This window comes from Zootoca vivipara, chromosome 16, assembly GCF_965207765.1.
Source record: "Zootoca vivipara chromosome 16, rZooViv2.hap1.1, whole genome shotgun sequence".
In the NCBI taxonomy this organism is placed as follows: domain Eukaryota; kingdom Metazoa; phylum Chordata; class Lepidosauria; order Squamata; family Lacertidae; genus Zootoca; species Zootoca vivipara.
The window spans coordinates 32567393-32595350 of NC_142599.1; the positions used below are offsets into that span (position 1 = coordinate 32567393).

Here is a 27958-nt window from a genome sequence, read left to right on the forward strand (position 1 = left end):
AGGAGGCAGTGATGGCCGCCAACTTGGATGGCTTTAAAAGAGGATTAGGCAAATTTGTGGAGAGGGCTATAGATGGATACCAACCAACTCTGAATGCCAGTTGCTGGAAACCACCGGTTGTTGAGGAGAGGGCTCCTGTGCTCTGATCCTGCTTGCTGGTTTCATGCAGGCATGTGATTGGCCACTGAGAACAGGATGGTGGATTAGGTCGACCATCATCCTGATGCAGCAGGCTTTTCTAAACATTCTTTACGTTCTTAAGGGTGCTGAGAATTGTTCCCCTCACAGCTGCAATTTCCAGAGCTCCCTGTGAAGAGGGATCACAAGAGCCTCTGTCTGCATGTGTTGGGCAGGAGACAGGACAGCGGCCCTAAACAGGAGCCTGCTGCGTAGCCACACTTCGTTGCAGACCCAACCGAGTCTTCTGCAAACAGGAAGGGAACTTCTACTCAGTCTATCCCAGTCACGTCTGCTTTAATGGGCAGTAGTAGCTCTCTTGAGAACTTCAGCCACGTTCTTCCCCCTCCTTGCCCTCACTTCCTCTCTGCCATGTGGGATCCTTTCAACAGGAGATGTTGGGGACTGAACCGGTAATGTGCGCAAGGCAAGCGCTCTACCGCCGAGCAGTGGGACCCTCTGTTGATGAAAGTGTGGGGCTCCAGCAACCTCAAAATAATTACTTTGCGATCGGCAAGTAAAGTTAAAGTGACTCCATCTTTATTTGAACGCTCAATGTGCGTTAAAACAATTTTGACATTACAGGTAGCATTACATATTTGTTAGGTTAGCATTACAGCATTATGCAGTTGTACAACGGTTCAAGTTATTTTTTTTCTTTTTCTTTTTAATTTTACAATAGACACGAGGTGAAAAGAAAAAACAAACAAAATCCCAACCGAAAATGACCCACATTTGGGAGATATTATAGTGAGGCAGCTGTCAATACATTTTTAATAAAAACAAACAAACCCAAAACCCTACCGTTATCTGACCCTCTTTATTTCCCCATTATTCCTGAGGAGTAATGGATCTCTTCACGAAGCCTAAATCTATTTTAACCCTGAGCACATTTCCTTGACAACAACTTCATTTTTCTCTCTCTTTACAGCTGGAGGAAGGAGAGGTGATTTAGGCTTAAGAAAGATGGGGTTTTATTTGCATTGAAAAGGTTTTTTTAAAAAAAAAAAAAAGCGGGGATAATTAAGATTGATAATTCAAGATGAGCCCTAAATCTATCAGTAATTGGGGTCAAAATTGGGTTGAGGAGGAAGGGGGTGATGTAAGGATGATGTAAGCGTCAAGATGATCAGTTTGAATTCCAAATTCGGCACCAACCTGGCCTTTGCAGAGAATATGGTCCTAATTCTCCCCGTTCTGAAATGGTTCTGAGTGTCGTGTCTCTCGATAAATCTTACTCCAGGGCTGGGGGAAACCCTCTTAAGTGTTGCTGTACTACAATTCCCATCACCCCTGGTCATTGAGCCGTGCCACTTGGGACAGGCGGGACTTGCGGGTTTTGAGGCCAACCACCCATTTTAAAACAGTGCTTCATAGCTTACCTTGCAACACATCCTTTAGGGCAGGAGTTGGTAGGCTTCGGGCTTGTAGGATCAGCATTTTTCACTACTGTGTGCTACATCCCTAACCAATAGGCTAAGCTGGCTGGGCATGATGGGAGCTGTAGTCCAGCAACACTCTCCTGCAGCCTTCCTCAACCTGGTGCCCTCTGGATGTTTTGGACTGCAGCTCCCACCAACCCCAGCCAGCATGAGGAAGGCTGAACTACTGGAACCCTGATAACCCCCCTGAAAAAATAGTTGCCAAGGCTGGCAGGCGTACCACCCCCCAAAATAATAATAATAATAAATAATAATAAGGTGCTCAGTCTTTGAAATTGTGGTCAGTACTGGACCCAGGGCCCATTCACAGAAAAAATGCTAGTCTGACACAGAGGAGACTCATTAGATTAATGAATTTCAGTGCGTCTACTTTGAGTAGCACGTAGTTGGAGACAACAGCACCCACTCTGTTGAGGGGTGAAGTTTTTGCTATTAGACAACTAAGTGAGAAGCTCTTGCCAACCAACTGAATCGCCGAGAGATCTACCACCTGGTTTGACAGGCGTTGGAAATGGGGGTGAGCTCTTGCACTCTGGGCTTTGGTCCCCTTAGCTCTCCTGGATGGGGGGGGGGGTTGTATGTGACTCCGTTTCCCGTAGCCTTCCTTCTCCCCCAAGCACAAAGTGGCATCCAATGTTAGACCTCCGCGGAGCGGACCCATTGAAATTGATGGACACAACTCCCTTGGGCCCCTGAATTTCAATGGGTCTGCTCTGAGCGAAATGGAGAGACCTCCCACGGGGCTGTGCCGAGACAGTTCACCTCTCTGCGGCCAAGGTGCCTCCCCACCACTGAAACGATTTCTCCTAGTTTCTGTTTTAAAGTATGATACAGTATTTACAGCATACAGAGCACAGGATGAGCAAGTGCATTGATGTGACTTGGTGAATACTGAAAAACGCATTTCCCACATGCCTTTCCCCTTAACTTGGCTCTGCCTTGCTTCGCAAATGGCTTACGGGTTGGTCCTGGGAAAGGAGCCTGGGTAGGGGAGACAGACTTTTCTTTCAGCCCTATCTGTTGAGGTGGAAGTTGCAGGCTTCTGGATTACGCAGAGCTCTTCAGCAGACAATCTTGCCATGTCTGGGGATGGCTTCCATGCCAGCTTGAAAGCTTGCACACTCTGTCAACAAGAAATGTTGGTGGGGCATTTCAGGTGCCCAGAATGTTGCAAGGGGAGGATGTGGAGGTGGAAAACTCTTGCCTAGATATAGATCTCCAGTGGCTATTTATTTCTATCGACTGATCTAGCTGTGAAGCATGCATGGGAAGCCGACCGAGCTCTAATTAATGACAACAGTCATAGTAATAAACATTGGTGGTGGGATATTTGTGAGAGTTACCTGCTTGCCACCCTTGTAGGCATTAGGATCAAAGCACGTGCAACCCTGTCTAGTCTCCTATTGGCAGAGCTGGGTCTGCGGTACATCAGTAGCCTGCCCCACTGCTTCAGGCAGCACAGCTCAAAGGGCACTTTCCTGCTTGAGAAGAGGAACACCTAAGGGGCCCGCTTTCCAATCATGGTAGAGGCAGGACAAAGACTTGGCTTGAAAGATGAAGAGGGAGATAGATACCTCCTGGTCCAACTCCAAATGAAGTCTTTTTCTTTGAAAGAGACCGCTTCGGAAGTGGATGGAGTGGAGAGCATCTGGCAATGTTCTGGACAACAAGGACAAAGGGATCATTCCAGATTCCTGTTTTACAGGGAGGGAATTGTTTTCAGCAGCAATTATAATTCACAGGAATAATTTCCATCCATTCTGAGATCTCTCTGATCCAAGACAGAGGGCCCCAAACCATTGCATGTACACCAACAGCATTAGATCACCCAAGTCACAAAGAATTGCAAAGAATCAACAGGAAGGGGGTGGGCAGGCGATGTCAACAAAGAACCAGCGATTCAACACCAGAATCCAATATTATTATTATTTTTAAAAAAGAATAAGTTGGGAGAGAAGCTGAATAGGCCAATTGAGGTGAATTACCAACAAATACAGTTCAGCACAAAACACGACTTTCATAGTGACAGATAAATCGTATTAAAAACTGTACTTTCGATATTGGTAAAGTTATATTATTATTTTTTTGTGGTTTTTTAAAACTTTTGTATTCGGCATGCAACAGTGCGGTTACACCTTTTTATTTTATTATATATATTTATATATATATATATATATGTTTTGTGGTATTTATTAAAATTAATGCTCTTTTTTTGTTAGGTTTTTTCCCAAAACTTTTTGTAAGTTCCTTTTTTTTCCTTTTCCTTTTCTTTTTTTTTAGAACTTTTAGTGTGCCCTGCAAAAGTTAAACATCACTAGAGAGAGAACCGATCAGCTGCTTCGTACGGAAACTTTTAAGTTTCTACGACTAAGACGGAAGGCGGGAGGAGGAGGAGGAAATGAAAGGCCAAGTGTCTGTTCGCACAGGGGCGTCTGGTGCAAGCGCCCGGTGCCCCTCGGCTCACCCTGCTAGTATTCGCTCAAGCTGTGCCATTTGGCGATCTGCTTCCTGGGGCTCTCGCACACTTCCCGCCAGTGTTCCACGCCGCCCGCCGTGACGCTGTGCGCTCCCAGGATCAGCCGGCCCACCACTTCGTTTTTCGTGGTGCGGTCGAAGTCGATGACCAGGAATTCGATGCTGACGTCCGGGAGGAGATCCACGGGGATGTCGTATATGAAGGATTCGTTGAAGACGGGGTTCAAAGTGCACTTCTTGACGTGAGTTTTCTTTTTGGCTATGCGCTTTCTGCCGTAGTACACGTTCACCTTGACGTAGGGGTCTGCAGAAAAGAAGGGACAGGAGCGAGCCAATAACACAGGCCGATAGCTGGCGGTATCACCCAAGCGGGATTTGGGGAGGACAGAACTCTGGGAATCCCCCTTCAGCAGAATGAGCAGGCGACCCCCCCCCCTCACCCATGGTGAGATTGGCTCACCATGTTTATGAAGAAAGTGAAGAAAGAATAATGATGATGATAAAGTGTGGCTTGGTTGCCCCTGGCTTCCAACATATATAAGGCCTCAGTCCAGTATACCTGAAGGAGCATCTCCACCCCCATCATTCTGCCCAGACACTGAGGTCCAGTACCGAGGGCCTTCTGGTGGTTCCCTTGTTGCGAGAAGCCAAGTTGCAGGGGACCAGGCAGAGGGCCTTCTTGGTGGTGGCGCCCGCCCTGTGGAACGCCCTCCCATCAGATGTCAAAGAGAAAAACAGCTACCAGATTTTTAGAAGACATTTGAAGGCAGCCCTGTTTAGGGAGGCTTTTAATGTTTAATAGATTATTGTGTTTTATTTTTCTGTTGGAAGCTGCCCAGAGTGGCTGGGGAAACCCAGCCAGATGGGCGGGCTATAAATAATAAATAATGATAATAATTATTATAAAACATTAAAAAATGCTAACCATTAAAAAAAAATCCCAATACAGGGCTGCCTTTAGGTGTCGTCTAAAAGTTGTAGGGTCTCAGCTGGCATACCAGATGGAACTGGTAAACAGCTGCCCTGAATACATATGAATCATAGAATTGTAGAGCTGGAAGGGACCCCAAGGGTCATTCTAGTCCAAACCCTTGCAAACCGAGGTAGGGATGAGAAAGAGCTGCCTGAGACTCTGCAGAGAGCTCCTGCCAATCACTGGAGATTTTTAAGCAGAGGTTGGATGGCAATCTGCCATGGATGCTCCCTTCCAACTCTATGCTTCTATGAATCAATGTTTCTATGATTGTAGACAATGCTCGGAGCTCAGCCAGACCAAGGGTCTGATTCAGTATAAGGCAGATTCCTGGAGGAACGTGTGTCTCTCCAGATGTTGCTGGACTCCAACTCCCATCGTCCTTGACTTTTGGCCATGCTGGCTAGGGGCTGATGAGAGTTGTAGTCCATCATCAATCAAGAAGGCCACAGGCTCCCCCATCTCTGGCTTCTCGGCTTCTCTCATATGTTCCCGAGTTCTGGAACCGGGCTGAAGGTAAAAACATAATAAGACAGACCAAAGGTCCATTTAGTCTGGCCAGATGTCTCCAGGAAGCTCAGAACCTGGGCCTGAAGGCAACAGAATCTCTCCCATGATGTGCCCCTAAGAACTAGTATTCAGAGATAAACTGCCAATCCGCATGGAGGCTCCGTTTAGCCCTTGGCAGACCTCTCCTCTTCTAGGAATTTGTATGACAGCAGAGTTTCTGGAGCATGGGTGGGGACGCTGAAAAGCAAGTAGCTCAAGATGAGGCAAGCCAAACCATAACCCCAATCTCCTAAACGCAAGGTCGCTAACCCAAGAGACAGAGGAGAACGTTTTCCTCCCTGACATTCTGTTAGGGGTTTGTGAACCAGAGTTTGTGTTGAGGGAGGTAAATGAAAAATAAAGCAAAGCCACTGAACGTTGCGATCCTGGTCTGTGCAAGTCAGGGATGGAGAAATGCCAGACCAAGTCATGCTATCCAGCCCTCTGGAGTCTCTTCAGGCCACGCGCCCTCTTCCCAGGCCACACCCCTCACCAGCCCTGCTTGGTGCCTTCCTCGAGTGCTCTTTGCCTAGCTGGAATTTGTCCTCGAAAGGTATGAACAACAGATGGAGGATCAAGTTGCGTCCGTGGGAAAACCTCCGACTTCTGTGTTGCTAGGGAAGGGCTCACTGTGCAAAGGCAGAATTGTCACCGGCAATCTTTGCCCACTTTGCCCCTGGCCCCACCCGCCAGCGGCATCTGGCCCCTGGGAGGGAATCTGGCCCTCAGGCTGAAATAAAAAGGGTCCACACCCTTGATGCAGATTGAGACGCTAAGCTCTTCGGGGCTTTACACTGCAAACACCCTGGAGATGTTGGGGTGTGTTTTTTTTTGTTTTTTTTAAGCTTAGGGCACTTCACAGTGACATCTTTTCAGGCTGCCACATAGAAGAGGGCAAAGAGTTGCTCTTTGCTGCTGTCCTGGCCAGGACTAGAACTAGTGGGCTTCAGTTGCAGGAGAGCGGATTTGGGGCAAACATTAGGAGAGAGGGATGGCTGCCTTCTGATCTCTCCAAGGATGAACAGGATTCACAAACTGGCTCAGTGATTACAAATGGGAGGGATGGAGAAACTCAGTTCAGTTTGCATTTAAAGGTGGACCTACGAAATCCGCGTTTTTTGAAACTACATGAATTGAAGCACAGCCATCCTTTGCATCTCTCCAAATTTTGCAGCACTCTGTGTTCTCCAACAATGTGTACGAAAATGCACGTACCGAGTGTGCATAAAAGTGGGGAAATTGCTTTGCAAAATGCATCTACAGTATTAGGCAAAGCTGCAAACAAAACTGGGTTTATTGGGGGTGGGAATTGCAGTAAAATGCTGACAGGTTTTCTCTTTTAAAAAAAACCAAATCGCTGCAGAAATGCAGGGAACTGAATTTAAGGTTGGGGGGGAATGAGAAACCGAGAGGAACCAAAATGAACAAATCCATCCCTCATTAAAAAGTAACACGAACAAAAGAGCGTTCAAAGGGGCACACAAGGAAAATAGGGAGATGAGGCGGAGTAAATAGCTTCTACCTGAGAGGCCGGTGATGTCCATCTTGGGCAGATGTCTCGCCTTCAAAACCACCACAGTCATCCTCTGGGCGACAGGATGGTAAGACAAGGAAACCTGCAGCTCCCCTCTGCTGACGCATTTCTGGAAAGAGATAAGGTCACACATCCTTAGAACGACAGACCCCAAGCAGCTCTGGCCACCCTCAGGTCCACCCATCCGCTTCTGCAAATGGGGTAGTCCTGAGGATGCATCGTCTAGAAAGGGTTGGCTGAAGGAAGCCAGTGGGGAAGGAGAGCATAAAAAGGCCCATCGAATCCAACATCCTGTTTCTACAGCAGTCAATATTATTATTATTATTATTTATTATTATTATTATTATTTATTATTATTAAATGGAACAACGGTCTGGCACAGTACAAGATCGCTTCCATATAGGTAACAGCAAGCTAGGTGGACCCTTGACCTGACTTGATATATGCCAGCTTCACATGTTCCTATTTAAAATCAGCTCTTTGTGCAGAACAATGAGGACTAGAATCTTGTATTTCTAGGGGAAGGGCTGTAGGTCAGTGGGAGAGCACCTGCTTGGAGCGAAAGACTTCCCAGATTCAATCCTCCAGGTAGGGCTGGGAGAGACCTGTCACCTCGCCTGCAACCGTTGAGACCCGCTGCTGCCAGTCAGTGTAGGTAACCCTGGGCTAAGATGACTCCGTATAAGGCAGCTTCCGATGGCCCACCTTTGAAGGGGACCAGAATCTTGACCTCTTAGGAAACAGCAACTTCACCACCACCACTTTAAAAGGCAGGTTCGAAATCGCCAGTGAACTCGGCAATCGGGGAGGGTGTGGCGTTTTATTGTTTACCTCCTCCGTGCTTCCGCTGTGCCCTTAAATGCTTTTCGGTGGTAGATGACTTGTCCGTAGTGAGTAGGTCATTTCTTCTTTTTTAAAGGAAAGACATGGCTGTCTTGAAAGGGAGTTAATACAGTGGAAATAAAACAGAGCCTTGCCAAGTGTTTTTAAAAAGCTGTTGTTAAGGCTGTGAATAGCAGGCCGGGTTGCCATGGCCGTCGTGTCCTAGATTCGGCATTTTGGGAACTGCCCGGGACTCTTGAGTTAACATTTGTCTAAAGCCAGGCCTGCTCCTTTCACTTCCTCCTGGAATCACAAGTGGAAAATGCCCAGTTTGGGCCAAACGACTCTTCGTCGTCTGCACTGTACAGGTGAAACTCGGAAAATTAGAATATCGTCTAAAAGTGCATTTATTTCAGTAATGCAACTTAAAAGGTGAAACCAATATATGAGATAGATGCATGACATGCAAAGCAAGATATGTCAAGCCTTTATTTGTTGTAATTGTAATTATTTGTCGTTAGGCGGGTCAATTATAAATGGAATGTAATTAATGAAATATAACAGCGGTGTTTATTTTTGTATTATTTTAACTATTTGTTTTATTACTGTGGAATTTCCAAAAGAAATAATTTATAAAAATTAAAAGAAAAAGAAAAAAAATAAATTGCATTATTTATGCACTTTTCGACGATATTCTAATTTTCCGAGTTTCACCTGTATATTTAAAGCACTCTTCTGCTTATTTAAGCAGTCGTGGCTTCTTTCCCCAAAGAACCTTGGGAATTGTAGTTTGTTACAGGCATTGAGATTTGTTAGGAGTCGTCCCTACTCCCCTCACAGAGCTACTGTTCCCAGTATGGTTTAGCAACCAATCCCTCTTTCCAGGGAATTGTAGCCCTGTGAGGTGAATGGTGGAGTTTCATAACAGCTCTCTGTGCCCTTTACAAACTACAGCTCCCAGGATTCATTGGGGGGGGGAGCCATGACTGTGATCAAGGCTGGTGGGTGTTGGAGTCCAGCAATGTCTGTAAGGCATCGTGCTGGCTGACCCTGCTCCAGACAGGCGAACTAATATCAGTGTACTGGAAGAAGCAAAGATCACCAGTGTTGAAGCAATGATTCTTCAACATCAACTTCGTTGGACTGGTCATGTTGTGCGGATGCCTGTTGATCGTCTTCCAAAGCAACTACTCTATTCCGAACTTAAAAATGGAAAGCGTAATGCTGGTGGTCAACAAAAGAGGTTTAAAGACTGTCTCAAGGCAAATCTTTAAAAAATAAACACTGACAACTGGGAAACACTGGCCTGCGAGCGCTCCAGTTGGAGAACAGCCTTCACCAAAGGTGTCATGGGCTTTGAAGACACTCGAACTCAGGACGCAAGGGAGAAATGTGCTAAGAGGAAGGCACGCTTGGCAAATCCAGACTGTGATCAACTCCCACCTGGAAACCAATGTCCCCACTGTGGAAGGACGTGTGGATCCAGAATTGGCCTCAACAGTCACTTACGGACCCATTGTTAAAACCGTGTTTATGGAAGACAATCTTACTCGGCTACGAGTGATCGCCAAAGAAGAAGATGATTTCACTGTAGGGGCACTGTCAGGAAACATGCATGAGGCTGGTTTGGATGTCGCCCAAAACACGAGACGGACCCTCTTTCCTTCCCTCATCCTCGGTGATTCCCCCTTCCCAGCCTTTCCTGTAGTTTATTATGGGCACTGAGATTTGTTATGAAACCCCCTATTCCCCTTGCAGAGCTACAAATTTTTTGGCGTGGGGGGGAGGGGGCAAGGTTGATTTTGAGCTATTTCTTTAGGGAAATCGGGGGGAAAAAACACTGCCGAAATGGGTTGTCGTATGTCCGGATTTCCCCGGACATTTTGCAGATTTCTGCCCGGACACTGCTTCTGACTACAGTATTCTGGGGCTCCAGATGTATGGCAAGGGCAGCGGGGCTGCCCTTGAAACTGTCCCAGAAACTCCAGCGGGTGCAGAATGCCGCAGCGAGGCTCCTCACAGGGTCCCTGCCATGGGAGCATATTCACCCAGTGCCCTTCCAGTTGCACTGACTCCTGGTGGAGTACAGGGTCAGATTTAAGGTGCTGGTTTTGACCTTTAAAGCCCTTTACGGCCTAGGACCCACGTCCTTATGGGACTGTCTCTCCCGGTATGCCCCGCGGAGGACCTTAAGGCCAAAAACAGTAATACCTTAGAGGTCCTGGGCCCAAAGGAAATCAGATTAGCCTCAACTAGAACCAGGGCCTTCTCAACACTGGCCCCGACCTGGTGGAATGCTCTGTCTCCTGAGACCAGGGCCCTGCGGGACCTGATTTCTTTCTGCAGGGCTTGTAAGACAGAGTTGTTCCGCCTGGCATTTGGCCTGGAGCCTGATCCCCTCCCCCATTTTCCCTTTCTTTTCCCCTTTTGTATGAGGCTGCATTTTTAATTTTTAATTTCATTTTGATGTATTTAGTCTTGTTGTTGAGTTGTATTTTAACCAGTTGTTTATATATTTGGTGTTAGCCGCTCTGAGCCCAGCTTTGGCTGGGGAGGGCGGGGTATAAATAAAATTTGACTGGTGCCAGAGCTGGAAATGAATGGGGCCATCGCTTCTCCCTCTCCTTCTGTCACCCCCTTTTCCCTTCCCCCCTCTCTCTCCTTTTGTCACACTTTCTCCTCCTGTCTTCACAAGTGTCTGAACTGACCGCTGCCACAGGCTGTACTCCCCTCCTCATTCCATTACTAGTTTTAATTTTCCTTGCCATATTTTCTCTCCCTCCTCTTCTCCCATTGAACTCTCTTCCTACACGCCCATGTATGCACGCACGCTAAGGTCAATGCCCTTCCAAACCTCTCTGCCCAGCTTTTGGGAGCATAGGAAGCTGCCTTTCACTGAGTCAGACTACGGGGCCCACCCAGCTCAGTTCTGTCCACACTGATTGGCAGCGGCTCTCCAGAGTTTGAGGCAGGGGGACATTCCCAGCCCCACCTGGAGATGCTGGGGATAGAACCTTGGACCTTGTGACAGTTGCTCTACCACTGAGCTACGGACCCATGCTGGCTAGCGGCTGGTGAGAAACATAGTCCAACAATATCTGGAAGGCCATGAGCTCCTCATACCTGCTTTACGTCTCTGTTGTAAGTGCATCCCTGTAAGTGTGATCCTTGATTGGCTGGGACATGTGTCTAGGAGAGGAGTGTGGAAGCTGTGGCTCTCTAGGTGCTGCTGGACTCCATTCCTCATGATCTCTGACCCGTTGGCTGTGCTGGCTGAGGCTGATGGGAATGATTGCCCAAAAACATCGAAAGGGAGAAGGCAGAATAGGGGAGCCTTCATTCAGCTTCCCGTTGTCTCAAGGAGCTCTCCCTGGTCCTGAAAGATGTGATTCCAAACTGCTTGCCTGTAACTCACTTTCCTACCCCTCTCTGCATCATAAGAACAGCCTGCTGGCCCGTCTCTAGTCCAGCATCATGTTTTCCCAGTGGCGAAGCCCACAAGCAAGACATGGGAACATTTCCAATTCTCAGCCGCCGGAATAACTGCATGCCAGTCGTTTTCTGTTCCAGTGCCGATTGCTTTCTGACTTTGCTCGAGGGGATCCTCAGACCAGCTAGAACAGGGCAATAGTTGCCGCTTAGAAGCCAGGCAGAAGCAAGGGAAGCTTAACCGCCTAGAAAGCCCGACAGCAAGACACAGCAGCTGGTTTACGAGCCCAAATTGTGCAGAGAGGTGTGTCATCCCATTGAAGCAGGATTTATGTATTTATTTGAAAGCCACCCATCCTGCCTAATTAAAGAAATGTCTAGACAACTTAAAGCAGAAGCCTAAGATCTGCCAGAGGAGCTTTCTTTTGTGCCAAAGATGGAGAATCTCTGGTATGGCCCTCCAGACCTCTCCAGCTGGCCATTGGGTCTCTCTACATGTGCTCCTTATCTGGATTCCTGCTTTTCACCCTCCCACAGTGCATCTGCCTGGTTGGAATAAGCCTTTGAACTCTGCTATTCCTTTTTACTTGCCCGGATGGAGGATGGGGGTGGGGTGAGTGTAGAGAAGCAGCCTACTGTACAAAGGAAACCTTTGTTGCTTTGCCCACTTTTGCCTCTGGCTCTGCCTGCCCTTGGGATGTGGCTCCCAGAAGGATGCTGCTGGACTGCAACTCATCCCTGACCATTGGCCCCTCTTGCAAGGGCTGCTGGGAGTTGGAGCCCAACAGCATCTAAAGGGCCACAGGCTTCCCATCCCTGCAGCAGACCACAAAAGCAGAGGAAGCTGCCTTATGCAGAGTCAGAGCTTTAGCCCATCTAGTTCAGTATTGTCCGCACTGACCTGTAAGGACTATCCAGGATTTCAGATGCAGAATCTCTCCCAGCCCTATCTGCAGATGCTGGGATTGAACCCGGGACAGATTCTCTGCCACTGAGCTATTCCCTTCCCCCAAATTCTGCCTGTTACGTTTGTTTGGGAGCTAAGCACACACACAGGGGGGGGGGGACACAATAGATTGTATATTGCCTGAGCAAAAATCCACATCCTGTTTATCTGTCGTAATGTAGCCCAGTTTCCCAAAGCGCCCTCCTCCATAGTGCTGATCTGGCTGCTTTCCAGCTACCACTTTGAAGGCGGCTGACCCCAATCCTTGGTCTGATTACTGTCCTTGCCAGCTCTGCGCTTGTTTGCATTATTGCTCGAGCTCCCGGGGAGTCTGCCGCTTCCGCTGGCTGGAACAATGCCTTGCAAAATCCCACCTTACAGAACAGATGTTCCTCCTCCTCTTTAGAGAAGGAGACATGCCCAGAAAACTGGAATCGCGCTGTTCTGAGCGTGAGATGCATCCCCTCACGCAGAACCCAGCGGAATGCAAGGAATCTGCAGTTAGGAAAAGATGACAAGGTCCTTTTAGACCAGCCAGAAAAGGCCTGTGCTGGGACAACCTGTGCTCTCTTTAGATCTCCTCGGAGCAGCCCCTGTTGCTGCTGTGGTGAACTTTTGCCTTGTCTCAAATTCTCAGTGGTGCATAGTTAATACTTGTTCCCCAACAGCACAAAATCAAACTATAGAATTCACATCCACACGAGGCAGCGATGGCCACCAACTTGGATGGCTTTCAGAGAGGATGAGACAAGTCTGTGGAATGCTTTCCCCAGGGAGACCTGCCTGGCGCCATCCCTTTCGGCCCCTGGGAGCCAGGCTGAGACCTTTTGTTTACTCAGACCTTTGGTTATTTAATGTTGCCTCATACAGTGGTGCTCATCTTTCAGTTGGGGGTGGCTAGGACTTCTCCTTATTAATATGTCACTGGGTGAGCATCTTACGCATTTTGTATTGTTCCTGGTTTTCTTCTTTTATTTATTTATTCTGGTTTCAGATCGTTTTTACGTGTTGCATTTTATCCTATAAAGCGTCACTCTTTTTGTATAAAGCGGCTGGTGGGTGTAATAACCGGAGCTGCTGAAGCTGCCACATAATATTCGGTATGCATTTGTAAGAAAATCCATCTTTTACTGGGGTTACATCCATACTTTGGAACTCCCTGCCTGTCAACAGGCGCCTTTGCTGCACTCATTTCAGCACCTGCTAAAAACATTCTTTCGGCACATAAAATCTGTGTTTTAATCTGCTTTTTAGCTTATTGTTGATTTTAATTATTATTGAATACTTTAACTTGTATTTTACTGTATAACTGTATGCTGTGTAAATATGACTGTATTTTACTAGTAAATTCATTGTTTTATTCGTTTTGTGAACCGCTTTGAGGTTGATGGGTGTTAGGTTTTTGGTTTTTTTTTTACAATCAAGCAGGATATAAATTTTGTGAAATGAAATAAACGAAAAATTCACTAAGGATCAGGCTATCACTGGTTCCTAGCCATGATGGCTGCCTTCTCCCTGTAGTGTTGGTGGCAGTCTTCTAGTTCATAGTTCCAGGTGGGGAGAGTCTCTGCTGCGCTCAGACCCTGCTTTTGGGTTTCCTTCCCTTTAGTGTAGTAATTCCCACCATCCCTGACTACTGAGCTGTAGTCCAACAACATTGCATTAAGGCATCTGTTTGGTTGCTGCTAGAACAGGGTGCTGGACTTGTGAGGGGCAGTCCTGGTCCATGCCACAGACCAGTTTCCCCTCGGCTCTTGCATCAGCACACCTGTCTTGTGGGTCCTACCAGCAGGTACAACCCCTACTGCTGGCTCCCAGCCCCCCACCCCACTCGCTTGGGCACCAACGGCGAGGACAGGGCATGAAGCAACATAAGGGCGTGCTTAGGGCATCAAGGGAAGGAGGGCACCACATAAATTTTCCATTGCCAGATTTGCTACGGTGCAGCTGAACCAGGTTCCACGAAAAAGGCTCCCGCAACAGATGAAAAAATTACATACAAATATTACAAACGATTCGGCTGGCTGTCCATTTTCTCCGTTGATGCATATTTAAAAAATACCAACAGAACAACTATGAAACAAGGCAGGCAAGATGCCTTATCTCTACTAAGTATAGAAGCAGATGTGTTACGTAAGGATCTGATCAAAGACTTTGCAATTAGAAAAATGAGGAGAATTTTTTAAAGTATAAATCAGGTGAAAGCATGCAAAAATAAACGTTATTTTCCATCATACTGTAGGCTTCTTTTTGGAAAATCATTTTCTAGTTTGTTATTGTTTATATTTTGAATTTGATATACAGTATAAGGGGGTGCCAAAATTGTTTAAGTGCCTAGGGCCTCTAAAGGTCCTGTGCGAGGAAAGGGAACTTGGACAGTCCCCCTAGTGAAACCCCGGGTCCCAGCTCTCCTACCTGTATATTCCTTTTGATTATCTCCCTGGTGAGCTGGACCTTCCCTGTGCTTGGGTCCACCCCGGCGAGGGGCACCATCACCTCCCCGATGACGTCGTCTCGAGAGAAGCGGTCGAAGCTCAGCACCAGGAAGTGGAGGACCAGGTCTTGGAGCTGGCTGTAGGGGATCCCGTAGAAAGTGAAGGTCTCATCAAAGACGGGGTCCAGCGTCTTGCGGAGGACACGCGTCTTCACCCGGTGCCTCTTGTCGGGCAGGATTGTCATCTTGATGTAGGGGTCGGAGCCTTGGCTTTGCTCGTCCATGACGGGCAACCCACGGGCTTCTTGGATGGTCACGACCAGAGCTTTCTTGGGGAAGTTGTAGTCCACAGAGAATGTCAGCGTCCCCAGAGTGACCTCTTCTTCCGGGGAAGAGGGAGAGGAAGTCTTGCTGCCCGCCGGAGTCAAGCTCTGGTCCGGGCTCAACTCGTCCCCGTAATCGACTTTGATGGGGAGCTGGTTGACGCAGGGAGCTGCGCTGGAGATCCTGTCAGAGCCCACCAGGCCAGCTTCTGCCGCGTCCACCAGAAGGTTGCCTCTTCCGTCTTTCCTGGCAGCTCCCGTCTTGTCTCGCCGGATCCGTATGATTTTCTTCTTGTTAGTCAGGGTCTCTGGGTAGATGCTGATGCCCTTCAGCATGTGGATGAACTTGTAAGGGGGGGTCTTGTGCTTCTTTTCTGCGTGCTGGTGGCAGCATGTCCACACAAAGACCGTCATAGAGACGGACACCACTAAGACAGTGGCGCCAATCAGGCCCGCCACGATCGGGGAGACATCTGTGAGTGGGGAAGAGTGAGGTGGAGAGGAATGGGGAAGGGAGAGGGGATAAATCAGTAGTTCCCGAACTTTTTTGAGCCATCGGCTCCTTGGTTTCCATAAACTCATCCCCACTAGGGCTGGGCAACATCTGGTTTCCAACACTGCGGTATCTCACCAGCTAAACATCGCGATATACAGATATATCACAATGCCTGAAATAAGGGCTGAGCTACGTAAAGGCATTGGCTGGCTTCACAGTTTCCCCCACATCGTGGTTTTTTTGCATAGCACCCTCCCCCACCCACATCCTGATTTGCGATATATTGTCAAGCCTAAAATTACGAAATCAATATCATGACATAGATTTGAAACTGGATTTGGACGATATATCAAAAAAGCATTATTCAGAACACCAGTTTGCATGACTTGCTAAGGAAGATAATAGCACCATAACATTGAGAACAGTAACAATTAATTGCACATTTATTCAAAATCTAATTAAAACTATTTAGGTTAATTAATTCAACAAAATTAATGAACTTGATCCACAGATACCGGCTTTTCAAAGTCTGGTAGTCATTTACACCTTCAGCACCCCCTTGCCGCCCATTTGCTTCTTTGGGCTGCCATAGGCAATCCCACCACCCCCTTTGGGGACCACTGAGATGGATAATTTATTCAGCCAGCTGCTCTTTATTTATCCTGAGCTCCAGATGAGGGAAGTCTCCCTGGGGCAGCTCACAAATATTAGTAATAAGACAGTCCTTGCCCCCAGGTTTTAAAGGCTACGTGCACCCGTTACATTTAAATCACATGCCTTCCCCCAAAGAATCCTGGGAATTGCAGTTTAGCCTTCACAGAATGGCAGTTCCCAGCTATCTATAACAAACTACAGTTCCCATGATTCCTTTGGGAAAGCCGTGTGCTCTAAATGTATGGCATGTTCAGCCTTCAAAGACATGGCACATTCTTTCCCTCAAAGAATTATGGGCGCTGTAGTTAGTTAAGGGTTGCTGGGAATTACTGTATAACACTGTGAGGGGTAAACTACACCGCTCAAATTCTTTAAGGGACAAAATGGGCTTTAAAAGGTATGGTGTGGGTGAGACTGCAGGGCCGTGCAGTGGGGCAGGAGGCAAAACACAGACCCTCCAAGTGTCCCTATTTTCCAGGGACAGACCCAGATTTGCTGAAGCTCTCCCTGTTTCTGATTTTATCCCGGAATGTCCCACTTTCCCTTAGGACGTCCCTGTTTTCATTGGAGAAATGTCGGAGGATATGGAGTTATCTGACCCCCCGAGCCATCTGAAGGCAGCTCTGTATAGGGAAGTCCTTAAATGTTTAATGTTTTAGTATTTTTTAAATATATATTGGAAGCTATCCAGAGTGGCTGGGGCAGCCCAGTCAAATGGGGGTGGGGGTTATAAATAGTAAAACGATGATTTTGATGATGATGGAATAGGATGCCCCTATTTTCATTGGACAAATGTTGGTGGGTATGTAGCCAGGTACACTTGCCCCAGGCCTCGGAGGGGTAAGTCAACTGGTGGAGGGGGGAGGCGGTCATCAGGGGCTTGCCGGACTTACGCTGTCGTGTCAAGAATGCCCTGTGCTTCCCACCCAACTGGGGACTCCCGCCCTAGGCCTCAGACAAGCTCTGCATGGGCCTGTGTAAGCCTTTCAAGTACCACAAGACTCTTAATATATCTTTTAAAGCTGCATACACCAGTGGTTCCCAACAGGTGGTCCGGGGACCCCCAGGGGTCCGTGAGCTATGCCAGAGGGGTCCGCAAGATACTATTAGAATAAAAAATATATTAAATATATTTCGTATGATAACAGATTTTTTGTTTTGGCCGCTTCCTGCATGAGCAGAGTCTAGCGCAAAACTAGAATTAGATAGAGGCAGTAGTTCTGCTGTATGCCGTTAGGTGGTGCTTTACAAACACTACTGTTTTGCAAAGAGGCAGCGCGCGCATTCTACTAACGCTCACCTCCCCAAGATGCTTTGCGCGCGTCGGCTTCATTTGTGCGCTACCGCGCAGGTACCCTGTCTTCTCCATTCCCCTCCCTCCTCCCTGGCGCACGCTGCCTCTTTGCAAAACAGTAGTGTTTGTAAACAAAGCGTTGTTTTTCGCGGAAGCTACAGTTCGCGTAGTTAAAAATGGACCGTTGGTTAAAAAGTGGTTCGTTAAAACGACAAAGGCCTACAGATGAAGAGGAAGATAATGCATTTGATGTTCAAGCAAGTAAGTCAGTGACTCGAACCTTGCATCAGCACGCAAGGACTACAAGAAACTTGGAGATAAGGCAATGAAAAAGATCCTTCCATTTGCAACGACATATCGGTGTGAGCAAGCATTTTCTTCCATGTGTTTCATGAAAAACAAAAATAGGAATCGGCTCGACATGCAGTCGGATTTCAGAGTGAAAGTTTCAAGTTTGGAACCTAATATTTCAGAAATAATAGACTCAAAGGACAGATTTAACTCATCTCATTAAGAACTGAAAATTAAAACTAACTGTATACTGATGGAGTACTCTGTTGTAACTGTAAAAAACGTATAAATATAAAATATAAAAAGACTCTTAATTTGGCTCTCACTTTTTAATTTTAGGATTAGGAATTAATGGGGGTCCTTGTCACAATAGCGGCTCGATGAGGGGTCCTCGAGAAAATTTTGTTGGGAACCCCTGGCATACACACTTATGCCTTTAAAGCCTATTCAAAGCATGCTTTACTTCCGCCAAGCATTCTGCACACTACGTGTCGTCTGATAAGGGTTTCTGGGAATTGTAGTTCTACAAGGGGTAAACCGCAGTGCCCAGAACTCTTTGAGGGAAATAATGTTCCCGGGATAGCTCAATCGGGAAAGCATGAGACTCTTAATCTCAGGGTTGTGGGTTCGAGCCCCACATTGGACAAAAGATTCCTGCCTTGCAGGGAACGGACTAGATGCACGTATTTTAAGTCAGCGTTTCTCAACCGCTGGTTGGTGTGCTGGGAGACGCTGGCGACGAGAAGGGCGATTTGCTGCCCTGTCATGTGACTGGTGGCCGCCATTAGGAGCGCTGACCTGCCGGAAAGGAAGCCGGCCGGGTCACGACGGGGGCGGGGCGAGCGCAGCTCTCAACAGCCACCACCGCGGCTGTTTGTCTCGCTCTCGCTCCTCTTGCTGGCGGTGCCCGGGAGTTTTTTGGTCGGCGCAGGAGTGAGCGGCCTCTTTGGCAAGGAGTCCTGCAGAAGGTGAGGTGCTCTTCTTGCTAGCCCAGGGGTCGGCAACCCGCGGCTCCGGAGCCGCATGTGGGAGCCTCAAAAGGGAGCCTCACCAAGAAGGCCCAGCCCACACAGACAGGGACCGATCGGAGGTCGGTCCGTCGTTTGTTCCCTTCCGCTGCAGAAACTCCGCCGCCGTGGCTGCGCACACGGGGAGAAGGCGGCGAGTGGCTCCACCAAGGACATAATGCAGAACAGACCCGCAAAGGAACCCCTCAACAGTCTTTTGCCATTAAACTCCAACTTTTACACCATGCACTTTTTGCACCTGTGTGTGTAATGATTACGTCTCCCCTCCAAACTAAACTAAATATAGGGCGGCACAGAGTTGGTGTGCCGCGGGATTTTTTTTTCATAGAACAAGTGTGCCGTGGCCCAAAAAAGGTTGAGAAACACTGTTTTAAGTACACTTAATTAGCATACACAGATATGCTGATGACACAACCCTCGTGGCAGAAAGTGAGGAGGAATTAAAGAACCTTTTAATGAGGGTGAAAGAGGAGAGCGCTAAATATGGTCTGAAGCTCAACATAAAAAAAAACTAAGATCATGGCCACTGGTCCCATCACCTCCTGGCAAAGGAGAAGGGGAAGAAATGGAGGCAGTGAGAGATTTTACTTTCTTGGGTTCCATGATCACCGCAGATGGTGACAGCAGTCACGAAATTAAAAGATGCCTGCTTCTCGGGAGAAAAGCAATGACAAACCTAGACAGCATCTTAAGAAGCAGAGACATCACCTTGCCTACAAAGGTCCGTATAGTTAAAGCTATGGTTTTCCCAGTAGTGATGTATGGAAGTGAGAGCTGGACCATAAAGAAGGCTGGTCGCCAAAGAATTGATGCTTTTGAATTATGGTGCTGGAGGAGACTCTTGAGAGTCCCATGGACTGCAAGATCAAACCTATCCATTCCTAAGGAAATCAGCCCTGAGTGCTCATTGGAAGGACAGATCCTGAAGCTGAGGCTCCAATACTTTGGCCACCTCATGAGAAGAGAAGACTCCCTGGAAAAGACCCTGATGTTGGGAAAGATGGAGGGCACTACGAGAAGGGGACGATAGAGGACGAGATGGTTGGACAGTGTTCTCGAAGCTACGAACATGAGTTTGACCAAACTGCGGGAGGCAGTGCAAGACAGGAGTGTCTGGCGTGCTATGGTCCATGGGGTCACGAAGAGTTGGGCATGACTAAACGACTAAACAACAACAACAATAATTAGCATATTGATTGTTAAAACCCCATATCAATCGTTTTTATTGTTTATGTAGAGAATTATGCAGAAATTCTGGTTTAATATGCTGCCTCTTTGCCATAAATAAACATGGACTGGCTGATGGGCCAGATAACCCTCAGGGTCTCTTCCAACTCTGTGATTCTATGATTCTAAATGTGCTTTAAAGAACAGTGTGTACAGAGCCTTATTATGAGTGCAGAATACACACACAGACACACATAAATATATGCACTGGTGGGATTTAGTATGTGTGAGTAGGGGATTTCATACCGCTCTCCATGCCTCTAGCTATGAGAAGGTAACCATGGAATTTAATGCTCAAGTCATAACACACAAAAGGGTGACCTCAGCTGTTCTGATGACATCACCCAGATTAACTCAGTGCCTCTTGTTTGTTGGAGAGAACAGAAAGGCCCGGTTATTGCAAGACACGGCAAAGCAAGCCTGGAAGTGATGCGGGGTGTGATTTATTTATTTTTCCTGTGGAAATCATTTGGAATTCTTTTCCCCAGTGCTTTAATTTCCCTCCGATTCCTGCCCACCCCCTCGCCCCAGGCATTTAATAAATTCATCAGTAACAATGAACAGGAGCCAGCTGTGAATATATTAGGCAAGCGTAGCAGTTTCCAAGCCTCCCCCCCCAAAAAAACCCCTGTTTACTAAAGTAAGGTGAATATACTAAATTAGTTCACTCTCTAAGGCAGGCATCCCCGAACTTCGGCCCTCCAGATGTTTTGGACTACAATTCCCATCTTCCCCGACCACTGGTCCTGTTAGCTAGGGATCATGGGATCAAACTGCGGCCCTCCAGATGTTTTGGCCTACAACTCCCATGATCCCTAGCTAACAGGACCAGTGGTCGGGGAAGATGGGAATTGTAGTCCAAAACATCTGAAGGGCCAAAGTTTGGGGATGCCTGCTCTAAGGCATTCAAAAAATTTCCTGTGCAAATTACCCTAATTTGCAAGGGATGGGGGTAGAAATTCCAGAAAATACACACTGGTGCAGGAGGACACCCCCTTCTAAAACAAAAACAAAACCATTAAGAGTAGAGCAGGCAGGTGAAAAATAATTAGGGGATACTTTATCCCCCTAGAACGGGTCACCAATGGAGGGGCTGTAACTCAGTGGCAGAACTTAAGCTGTGTATGCAGAAGGGTCCCGGGATTGATCCTGGCACCTCTAGGTTGGGTTGGGAGATGCCCTCACCTGAAACCTTGAATCTCTAAAATTCAGGATTTGCATAACCAGGGTTTTTTTTTAAATAAAGGAAACATGGAAAACAGATGTTGTAAACAAAACCTGCCCTTATTCCCTTATGGGGTGCACAAGAGCCCTTATAGAGTCCTTTGTAGGTTCTCCATCGGTAGGAGAAAATAACAGAGGCAAAGCAGCTAGTAAGCCTGATTTTATTAAAGCTGTTGCAACAGGGTGCTCCCCTCGCATGCAGGAGAGAGGAGGAGGACCCAGAACAAAGGTGTGCAAGCCTTAATATAGACATTTTAAATTGCCCGCCCAGGAGTCCAAGACCACCCCTCCATCCATCATCCATCCATCACAGAAGGGGTGTAGCCCAAGACCACCCCCCAAATACATCATACCTACATCACAGAAAAGGTGGTCTACAACAGAAAACTGAGTGCGTTGTTTATCTCCTGTCTGGCAGTTTACCTGTTAATGGTCACTTGATTGGATTACCTGGGGAGCCTGGCCAGTCTTTTTGTAATGATAAATATGGTACTTAGGTACTGAGCCAGGTTACAGGCTCACACTATTCATACACAGACATACCCTTAAGACAGACCTTGAGATTCCTGTAGATACTGCTCTCTTTTGCATGGGTAGTGTCATTTTGGCTAAATAAATAATAGGCACTCACAGCCTGGGTATTGGCAATAGAGGGAATGATGATAAATAATGTGTATATATGGCTTGGGCCCAGGTTGCCCGAAGGACGGTACAGTATCTCCCTTTATGAACCTGCCTGGGTGCTAAGGTTCTCTGGTGAGCACCTCTCAGTTCCCATCAACATCACAGTTGGTGGTGACACGAGACAGAGCCTTTTCTGTGTCTGCACCCATATTGTAGAATTCCCTCCCAAGAAAGGATAGGCTGGCTCCTTCCTTGTTATCTTTCTGCTGGCAAGCTAAGACCTTCCTGTTCTGACAACCAGAGTGCAGATGATGATGATGATGATCAATGGGCCATCGGCGTTTTAACATTGGCTCTAAACGCGTTTCATATTGCATTTTAATTTATTGTTTTTAACTAATTTTCATTGCTTTGTATTTTATAATGACGTTTTCAAGATTTTGTAAGCCTTCTTGAATCCCAGCTTGGGAGAAAGGCGGGATATAATTACATTAGACAAGCAAACAAACAAGCACACTCACTCACACAAATCTGCATTCAAGAATGGTGCTCACAAAACCCCCAAAACTCCCCAATATCACATTCACTTGCACAAACCCATGCAGCCCTTACGGCAACACGTCACAGATGGAAACATGAGCGATCTTGTGTGCATTCTATGATTCTATGTGATTCTGTTATCACCCCCCTATTCTCAGCGTATCTCTCGCTCCCTGACACCGCTCCCCCCCCCGCATACACACTCCCAAACTGCATCTTCTTCAAGTCTCTTCACTGCTTTTATTATAACAATTTGCATTTTGTTTCCACACACACACACAAACACACACACACACACAAAAACCCAACCCAACCCGGCCCACTTAAGAAAGCTTTAACAGAATATTTAGCTTCACAATGGATCTGGTTGTACTTTGCACAGAACAGCTGCAATTGCAACACATTCAGCAGCCTTCGCTATCTGGATGGGCAGCTACAGTTGCTGACATTTTGTCTCCATGCATGAACATTAGAATTAAAACGCATCTGTGCCTCACCATCCTGGACAATCAGAGATAAAACTTCTAGAAACCCAGTAATTCCCCCCAAATGCAAAATAAGGACAGCATTATTATTATTGTTGTTATTATTTTTTTAAAGACAGTTACCAGAAATTATGGGCTGTCCCTGATATATATAAGGCCTGCTGGAATGCATTCTACCAATATTTTCAGACTGTTGGTCCATCATCTTGGCTCTGAGCTGTCTAGCACTAACTGCCAGCAGCTCTTCAGAATTTTCATTAGCGGAACATGCCCTAACTGGAAATGTTGAGGAATGAGTCTGGAACCTTCAAAACAGGTGCTCCGCCACTGACCTATGCAGTTCCCTTCTTTTGAAAACTGCCCAAAGCCTGAGCATCTTTTCAGAACTGCTATTGGGGATAGATTTTGGCAGCTAAGTTGGACAGAGACAGCAGCATTTGTTTGCACCTTCTGTATACGTAATCAAACCATGCACATGGCCCTTTGTAACTTTTGTGTGTTTTTTTAAAAAGGCCTTCTGACTGTAAGGCAAACGTTTTAGTGTGCGGAACGAGGAGCAGCTACAACTGCAGACCCTCCAGGTGTCTCTATTTCCCAGAAACAGTCCGGGATTTACAGAAGCTGTCCTGGTTTCTGATATGATCCTGGAATGTTTCGCTTTTCCTTAGGATGTCCCTGTTTTCACTGGGAAAATGTTGGAGGGTGTGGACTTACATTACCCCCCATGAGCCAAGGAGATAAGTAACTATACAACTTTTAGAAGACATCTGAAGGCAGCCTTGTATCGGGAAAAAAATTAATGTCTCATGGTTCATTATGTTTTAATATATGTTGGAGTAGCTGGGGAATCCCAGTCAGATGGGCAGGGAATAATAATAATAATAATAATAATAATAATAATAATAATAATAATAATTATGGGGCATCCCTATTTTTATTAGAGAAATGTTGGAAGTATGCAATTGTCTAGTGTTGTAATTCCACCATAACAGACACCAGTCTCCCCCGGGACCCTCCAGATGTTGCTGGACTCCAGCTTCCATCATCCCTGACCACTGGGCCATGCTGGCTGGAGTTAATGGGAATTGAAGTCCAACAATATCTGAAGGGCCCCAGGGTGGAGAAGACTGTCGGAAACAATACTGGTTTTCTGTGATTCAGTGGCTATGTGCAATCTTGCGCATGCCGACTCAGAAGAACGTCCTGCTGAGTTCAGTGGGACTTACTCCCAGCTAATAAGAAATATGAGTGAAGACTAGATTTCCTTAGGAGGTGTGTGGATGTATGTGCAGGTGCCTGATTGTGTCTGTGTTTGCAAGCCGTAGGTCAGGGGTAGAGCACCTGCATGCAAGCAGAAGGTCCTAGATTTAATCCTCAGCATCTCCAGGTCAGATTGAGAATTGTCCCCGGGCCTGAAACCCTGGAGAGCTGCTGCCAGTCAGTGTTGTGACTCTGTACAAGTTAGCTTCCTATGTTCCTGTGAGACAATATTGCAGGGCGCCTGTCACTCCTGCAGCAATGAATTAAAATGATAGGGGTGTAAAACAGAAATCTTGAATATACCTGCACTGTAAACATCTGCAACAAAAAAAGGGGGGGGAGGCTGGATACTAAACTGCCAACCTCCAAAGCCACCCCCATTTCACAACTCCCATAATAACAATAATAATCCCCCATATACATTTTGAAACCCCTCAAGCAATATCCTCAGTGACGTATGCACAGTCTAATTGGGGACACGTACTAACATCTGTCTAATCCAGCCTGCTTCTCTTTCAATCCACTTCAGCCATTCCGTCATTAACAACTGGGGTTGCCTCTCTGCTATCTCAATGCACATTTATACATGCTGTGGAGACCAGCTTCCACATTAGTAACTGCAAGGCCAGAGCCAGGTGCTTATATTTATTCTGGAAAAACTAAATCCAGAATTTAAAACCCTGTGATTTTTTTGTTGTCGTTGTTGTCGTTCACGTGACTTAACCGGGCAGAGAGGATGCTATCACTTCTGCATTAAATAGTTAGCTTTGGGGCCGTAGCACAACACAGCCTTCCACCCCAGAGGACAATAAAAGGCTGCACTTTTGGTGATAAAAAATAAATAAACCAGAGGGGTTTAATTAACATAAAGCATTCCATACTGGCCTAACAAACGCAGGCAACCTTGATCCTCTCTCTCAGAATTGCCATTGTGTGGCAGCAGATGTGTTCAGCATCACATGTGTGCACATTAGAATTAGAACATGAAATAAGCTGACTTCACTGCACACAGGACAGGTACATTTGTAATACAAATCAAAGGTCCGCAAACACGTCTGATGATCCTATTCTATTTACATTACAGTATATTTTGGGGTGGGGGTGGGGAATTAATAGCTTTATTTCCCTCCCCTTTCTTTTATATTCATGCCCCTGCCAGAAACTTTGCTGCAACCTGGCAAAGAGGAGCTGCCATGGGGATAGTCCCTGTGGCTCCTTATTGCAAGGATTGGAGCGGACAGATGTTGAGAGACAGTTTAAATATCCACTGTTGGATGGATGAGAAGGAACCATGATCCCTGGCATAGATGAGAGGCCTCAAACTTCTCCCAGAGGTAACACCCCAGGGAGTCTCAACAATGGAGGTGGGGGCAGCTGCTAGGGTTAGGAAGTTATTTGGTGTCTCTGACCAACCCCTCCACGCATGGGGTGCAATTATATGGGGTGGCTGGGCCAGGTTACAGACTAGGGTCTGTGTGGTTTGCAAGCAACGACTTGAGTGAATTTGGGGGTGGGGTGGGAGCGAGGAAAATAAAGCTCTTAAACTCCATATTTTGCTTGCTCCACAGCCTCTGCAAAAAGGGGGTGCATTGAACAAAGGCTGCTTTCTTGCCCACCCTCCCCTCCAAGCTATCTGGGGGCTGGGGCGCTGCCTGGCCCGGAATAGACATCACGTCATCCCGCCCTCCTCCTAGCCACCACAATGTGCACCTGCTCCCTCCTTCCGTTACACCCACCTCCAGCCCCCCCACAGGAGGAGATCAGGCCAGAGGGCAACGCCTTGCCGCCTCCCCATCCACCCACCCCACGTGTGTCCCTCTCTAAGCATCTCTTCAAAGGGCTCGGATCTGCCCCTGGCACTGACCCAGTCCGCTCCCAAGGCCAGGCACGCCCGTGCAAGGAGAGAGTGGGGGCGGGGAGATGGGAGAGCCGGGGAAGAGCAGGCGAAGACGAATGATGATGGCATCGGGGATTGGAAAGCCCGGAGGAGACCTGGCCCCGGATTTGGGAGCTGTCATGTGCTCCCACCTCCTCACAGGGTGGCTGATGTGAAGATTTCCACACTGCCCAAATGCTGATGGGGATTTTGTGTGTGTGTTTGTGTGTGTGTGTGTGTTTTGAAGGGAAGTGGAATACTGAGTGATGCTGGGCATTGCTGGCCGCGCGCGCGGCCGCGCGCGCATGTTGGCCAATGCTGTCAAAACCCAGACAGAGAAGTGTAGACTGGAGGATTATTATTATTTAAATGAAATTAATGGGAATAAGGGAACCAAAGAGGCGTGGGAAGCAAGGCGGCAATCTGGCCTTTGAGGCTGAAATCCTATAGCCCTCCTCGCTTAGGAGCAATGAACTCAGCGGGACTTCCATGGATCGGATCGCGCAGTCCGGGGGGGGTATTTCCCAAACTGCGTGTGGGCTTCTTTGAACGCCTTCTTATCCTAATCTTGCAACGGGCTAGTGAGGGAGGAGGAGAGAGAGATTTCCCCCTGTGGATCAGCGTTGGCGATCGGTTCGTGAGCGTGCGCCCTGCTAATGCCGCGCGTTATTTGCGCGACTGAATGGTGCGGGTGCCAGTAAGGATGTGGAGAAGCTGTTAAAAAAAACAACCCCAAAAAACCCCCCACCACCCCGGAGATGGAGGCCAGGTGGTCGTGTGACGCTGGTGGTGGCGATAGTGTCTCTTTGACGGCGCAAACAAGGCCCTCTCTGGCAGCTGAGCGCGCTGGTGTTTGTAGATGTGCCAGTTGCCACAAGCAAGGATAGAAGGGGAGGCCGGGGTAGGGATGGGACGCTTGCCAAGGCAGAATTATGGTGGCGGGCACGGCCTGAGAGGGATCCGACGAGGGTGGCGGTGAGATCAGGAGGCCCAGGGAGGCCCGGTGTTTTGCGCTGGGGAGCGGGTGGAGGAGGGGACGGCCAAGGCAAAGAGAAACGGGGCGGGGGCGGGAGAGGGAATTGCGCAGCAGCAGCCTCCCACGGGCCCCACTCACCGAAGCTGGGGCGGACACTGGCGATCTCTGCCATGGCGGCCCGCGACTGGAGCGGCGGCGACGGCCCGGTGCGCGCAGGGAGGCCCCTTCAGCGGATGCGGCGGCGCTTCTGCCGCGGCCCTGAGGATGCTCCCGACTCCGAGGGATGCAGAAGCTGGCGACTGGTCCTGATGCAGCGCTAGCTCCGCCCACTTCGAACGATCCCCGGGCGAGGCCACGCCTCCTCCTCCTCCTCAGAGCGGCGGCCGAAGCGAGAGAGCGAGAGGAAGCCACGCCCACCGTCGCCTCGCCGAACCCCTCCCGGCGGTGACTCGGCAGAGCGGCTCGGCTGCTGTCTAGCAGGGAGGGCGGGTCGCTTGCGGGGCTTGTTTGTATCCCGCCGGCACCCCCGCTTCGCCAACCCGACCTCCCTCCGCCCGAGGTTTCTGAGTGGCGTGTAGCGGGGGAGATGCAACCGATCGTTATTTACAGTATAAATGTGGAGAGAGAGCCCTTTGCAAAACGTTGGTCTAAAATATTAACGATTATTATGTGTTTTCAGGATTCATACATACTTTGCTATACTGTGCATTCATATTGTGGACTGATGACGTTGTACAGGCGGGTCCTCGTCCTGGGATTCCTTTTAGTTGTTAACAGAATATATTAAACGGCTTTTAAATTCCTATTTATTGCCCGAGTCGTATCCATAAATTTCTTCTCATTGCTCCTCAATCCACCTGTTCCACAAGGCCCTTTGCT

General features: G+C 47.8%; 1 protein-coding gene across 1 annotated transcript; it reads right to left on the reverse strand.

Annotated features, from left to right (window-relative positions):
- Positions 1 to 695: 695 nt before the first annotated feature.
- SYT11 (synaptotagmin 11) lies at positions 696 to 27958 on the reverse strand. The gene is made up of 4 exons (XM_060269623.2): positions 27218 to 27958; positions 14763 to 15577; positions 7133 to 7259; positions 696 to 4398 (listed from the first exon to the last, which is right to left on the reverse strand). The coding sequence occupies exons 1-4, from the start codon at positions 27249 to 27251 to the stop codon at positions 4088 to 4090; spliced, it is 1287 nt and encodes a 428-aa protein (XP_060125606.1). The 5' UTR covers positions 27252 to 27958; the 3' UTR covers positions 696 to 4087.